Genomic DNA, 4,373 nt, shown 5'->3' with positions numbered 1-4,373 from the left:
CCCCACAGGGTCGGTGTTGTCTCCTCTTTGTGTGTGGATCACAGGGTTTGGCTCTGGGGGACCACAAGTGTCCCAGAGCTGTTGGAGGCTCCCAGGCTTCTGCTGAAAGACTTTGGGTTTACTTGACTTTATGAAAGAAGGATAAAATGCAGGATTTCCACTGTGGTGCCACATAGTATTTGATGGCTAATTTAGTTACTTAAAATACATTGCTGGGGAGTCAAGCTCCTTGATTTCCATCTTTCCGTTCTTCCTCTCAACATTCCCACTTCCCTTGAGTTAACACTGGATGGAGTAGTGAGCCAGGAGAAGAGAACATGATCCCCTGTTGGCTCATAGCTCTGCTTCCAGTCCTGCTCTTCTGGCACTTTGTTATGGTTTGTTTGTTTGTTTTCTTTTGACAGATAATCAAAAGAGTCATCTCGGAAACGTCCAGTGGGGGTGTTACTGGAAATGATGTCATCATGCATTTCTTCCTCTCGACCTTGCCCTTCGGTGGTGTCGGTGAGTTACTGGAGCTCCTTAAGCACAGTGAGCTGCTGCAGCAGCTGGTCTGTGTCAGGTACCCCTGTGGCTGCTACTGCCAAAGGGTCTCGCTACAGCAGATATTGATGATGATATAATAATAGAAAATTCTGGGAGTACATCAGGATAGGTGCTGAAAGGGAGAAACCTTTGGGTGTGTTTTTTTGGGAAGACTGAAGCGTTCAGTGCAGACTGACATGAAAGATGCATTAAAAACATCAGCTGTGATCAGAGTGATGTGCAATAACTGGAGGAGGAGGGGAAGGGGTAAGGTAGGACTTCAGCTCAGGCAGGATTGTGACAGGTCACAGGATTTTGTGGAGGAGGGTTTGGGTGTCGCAGTGCTGACCAGCTGACAGTGAACCAGCAGTGTTGTGCTGCTGGCAACAGCACACGCTGTCCTGGAATTGCAGAACAGGTGTGCCCTGCAGAGCTCCAGGAGCTCCCATCTCAGAGCCTTGGCGTGCTGCTTTGAGGGAGCTAAATCCAGGGGAAGAGCTGGATGGAGACGGCCCAGGGGCACTGAGAGCAGTGCACACAGAACCCAGCAAACTGCTGGGGAGTGTGCAGTGAAAACGGGGTGGGGAGGAAGTGGTTGGAGTACAGGTGGATGTCTTGCTGACTGAGAAGTGCTGCAGAGAGGAAGGATAGTTGTCCTCTCTGCAGGAGTATAGAGGAGAAGTTGGGCCTTTAAACTGCAGCGAGACAGATGAAGGAAGGGAACACATAGTGCAGCTGCTGAAATTTTCTTGTGCTGCTTCTTGCTCTGCTGGTGGCCTCTAGTGGCCAAAGGTTTGACCTGCTGGGCCCGTGGTGTGACCTGCCTGGGTTGTGTCGCTCAGGTAACAGCGGGATGGGCGCCTACCACGGCAAGCACAGCTTTGAGACCTTCTCCCACCGCCGCTCCTGCTTGATCAAGGACCTGAAGATGGAGGGAACGAACCGGCTCCGGTACCCGCCTGGCAGCCAGAAGAAGCTGGACTGGGCCAAGTTCTTCCTCCTGAAGCGGTTTAACAAGGGTCGAATGGGACTGGTGGCCTTGGCCCTGCTGGGCGTTGTGGCAGCGCTGCTGATAAAGGTGAGTTCTGGGTCTCTCCTCCGTGTGAGTCCAGGTGTAGTTCAGCTGATCTTCTGCAAGTTCACTCTTTGCAGCTGCAGCCCTTTCTTGAAGCCTGGCCTGTTTTTCCTATCTTGGCACTATGATATGTGGCCTGCCTGAGATTTATCACGCTCTGCTTCTCACTCTTGCAAGTAGGATCTAGAACAGAAATGTCCTCAGGGAGATCTCCTAAGCTGCTGTGTGGTTTGTTGCTCTACCTGGGTAGGTGACAGCTGTGAGAAGCTCCCTCCAGAGGCAGAGGCTGGTGTGTTAGGAGTGGTTTCAAGTCCAGGGCTTCCTCCAGCAGCACTGTGAGCTGCTCCACAGCCTAGCCCAGGCGGCTGCCGGTTCGTGCCGTGGCTCCCTGGGGAAGGGAAGCTGTGTCCTAAAGTCTGGGGCTGTGACCAGCTTGTGTGCCTTGGCCAGTTGCAACCCCCATCTGACCTTAGCTCAATTATTTCCACTTCCTCCTGTTTCTGGCTGGGTAGTGAGGAAGGGTGGGATGTTCCTCCCCTCTCTGCAGGAGGCAGAAGCCTGCTGGTGCTGGCTGGAGGTCTCGAGATGCCTCCTGAGGTGGAGGGGTAAGATCTCCAGCTCCAAGATCGATTGCTGGTGGTTCTCCATGGCTGGCAGACCAGGCACCACATGTGCCTGCAGTGGCTGCTCCATGCAGGGCTCAGCTGCCCTTCCTTCCCACCCCTGCCCTGGGGGGTTACTAGGCTTTAGGGAGCAGGCGCTGAGGGGCTGGGAGTTGGCCGGGGCTCAGGACTCTGCCCTGCAGCCTGTTCTGTGTCGTTACTGAGGCAAGGAGATGTACAGGAGCCCAGTGAGCCAGGGGAAATAACCTGCCTGCATATTTGAGTCCAGGAGGGGGTGTAAGAACCCACAACTGGCTCAGACCTTGAAGCAGCAGCCAGGGAGGCAGGCCTTGTCTAGGTGACAAAGTGGGGAAGCTCACAGCATCTTGAAATCATTTGGGTTTTCTCAGAATCACCAGTCTGTGCTGAAGAGAAAAGCCCTCTTGATTGTGCAGGCTGTTCAGAGGCTGGGCTGGCCCGGGGTGTGGTAAGGAGGAGCAGGTTTCAGAGCACTGCTGTGGCTGTCACGGTGAGGTAGGAGCCTTTTTCTTCTCCTGTGTGTAGACCCAGTCTGAGATCGGGCAGAACCTTGTCAGAGTAGTGAGGAGGGGGCTTGGAGAAGGCTCCCCCTGGGGCCAGGTGCTTTCCCTGGCAGCGCCAGGAGCTCGTGCGGTGCCCGAGCCCAGCAGCAGGCAGCGTGTGCTGGGGGCAGGAGGCAGCGAGCGGGCCCGGGGCGAGGGGCTGTGCCACACACTGCCCAGGGGGGGAGCTGGGTGTGTTTCAGCAGATCCTTCACGGGACCTTGCTGTTGTTTTGCTTCCACAGGTGGTTTACTACTGAAGAGAGGAGAAGGCGCCACACGCAAGTCGTACTTGGTGCTCGCTTCGTGCCTGTTTCCTTGAGCTGGGAACTTATTGTTTTCTTTTGTGGGGGGTTATTTCAGTGAGCTATCGAGCACAGAGCAGCCTTAGAGAGGCACTAACTGAGGGAAGGCTCGGACTCTTGTTCACAAAAAAAGCCATGCTGGAACAGAGGGACCAGTGGGTACGAGCTCTCCACAGGAGGACTGCAGAGCAAGACATACCTGTCCCTGCCTCCACCCCGTGCCCTGCAGAGCTCTGATCCCGGGGGTGCACACCTGGGTCTTGCACCAAGCCCTTTACCTTCCTTCAGTGACACACGGCTGGAGTTTCAACTGTGCTTGGCTTGACAGGGCTTTCCCTGCAGTTTTTGGGGTGGTCTGTCTTCTGCTGTGCTCTGAACAGCCACCCTCTCAGGGACAGGCTGTGCTTGGCTGTACCAATAGCAATGGTTATGAATAAATTCAGGGAGGTTCCCCTGGTGCATTCAATCCAGGTGAGATATTCACAGATCTCTGCAAACCAGAACCGTCCACAGCTGGGGTTCAGCCCATCAGGGGGCTCTGGCTCTCATCACATCCCTGTAACAATTATCTGGCTGTTAGAAAATGACAAAGATGATACCTGCACTGCCTGTACCTTGGTGAGGAGAGTATTTTGTGCCCATCCGAAACAACTTCGAGGCCTCTTTGGAGAAGTGAGACTCACAAAGTGCCCTGTTGTGGCTTAGCACCATCCTACTATGAAGAAACTTGGTGATTGTGGTGAAAATTAACTCCATCCCAGACCAAACCAGTACAAACCTGTTCCTGGTCAGATTCTTCCAAGAGAAAGCACTTACTGAAGAGCTTGTACTCCTTTGTGTTCGAGCTGCTGGGTCTGCCATAGTCTTGCACTGGGAGATGATGTGGGGCTTCTTCTAGCTTGGGGAGAGGATGCTGGAGAAATTTAAGGTGAAAGGACCCTAGAAATATTGTTTAAATAATAATAATTATAAAATTTTCCTTAAATGCAATTACTCGCCATAGAGTAGAAAATGATACTTACTGTGCAATAGGTGGGATTTCTTCATGTCTGGTGATAATCCATACGCTAAGCCTTTTTAATGATCTATTTTGCAAGTACTAAATAAACACTGAGGATTTAAGTAATAAACTGAGCGTTTCAAGTGCCTGCACTCAGTCTCATGGGGAGGAATCCCCCGGAGGTCTGGCAAGGGAGGTGGGCAGGCCGCCGAAGAGGCACCCGGCGCCAGGCGCGGCGACACGGGGGGCTGTGGCACCTGGGCCCTTCCTCCTGTCCCGTCTCAGA

General features: G+C 53.4%; 1 protein-coding gene across 1 annotated transcript; it reads left to right on the top strand.

Annotated features, from left to right (window-relative positions):
- The first annotated feature begins 407 nt into the window (after positions 1-407).
- LOC103768324 (fatty aldehyde dehydrogenase-like) lies at positions 408-3,293 on the top strand. Its single transcript, XM_008935469.1, has 4 exons — positions 408-504; positions 1,368-1,603; positions 2,613-2,736; positions 3,028-3,293. Exons 1-3 carry the CDS (start codon positions 465-467, stop codon positions 2,691-2,693), a joined length of 357 nt encoding a protein of 118 aa, XP_008933717.1. The 5' UTR covers positions 408-464; the 3' UTR covers positions 2,694-2,736; positions 3,028-3,293.
- Positions 3,294-4,373: the final 1,080 nt, after the last annotated feature.

Source organism: Merops nubicus, unplaced genomic scaffold, assembly GCF_000691845.1.
Source record: "Merops nubicus isolate BGI_N331 unplaced genomic scaffold, ASM69184v1 scaffold48170, whole genome shotgun sequence".
NCBI classification, from domain to species: Eukaryota; Metazoa; Chordata; class Aves; order Coraciiformes; family Meropidae; genus Merops; species Merops nubicus.
This window is presented reverse-complemented; position numbering and strand designations above follow the sequence as displayed.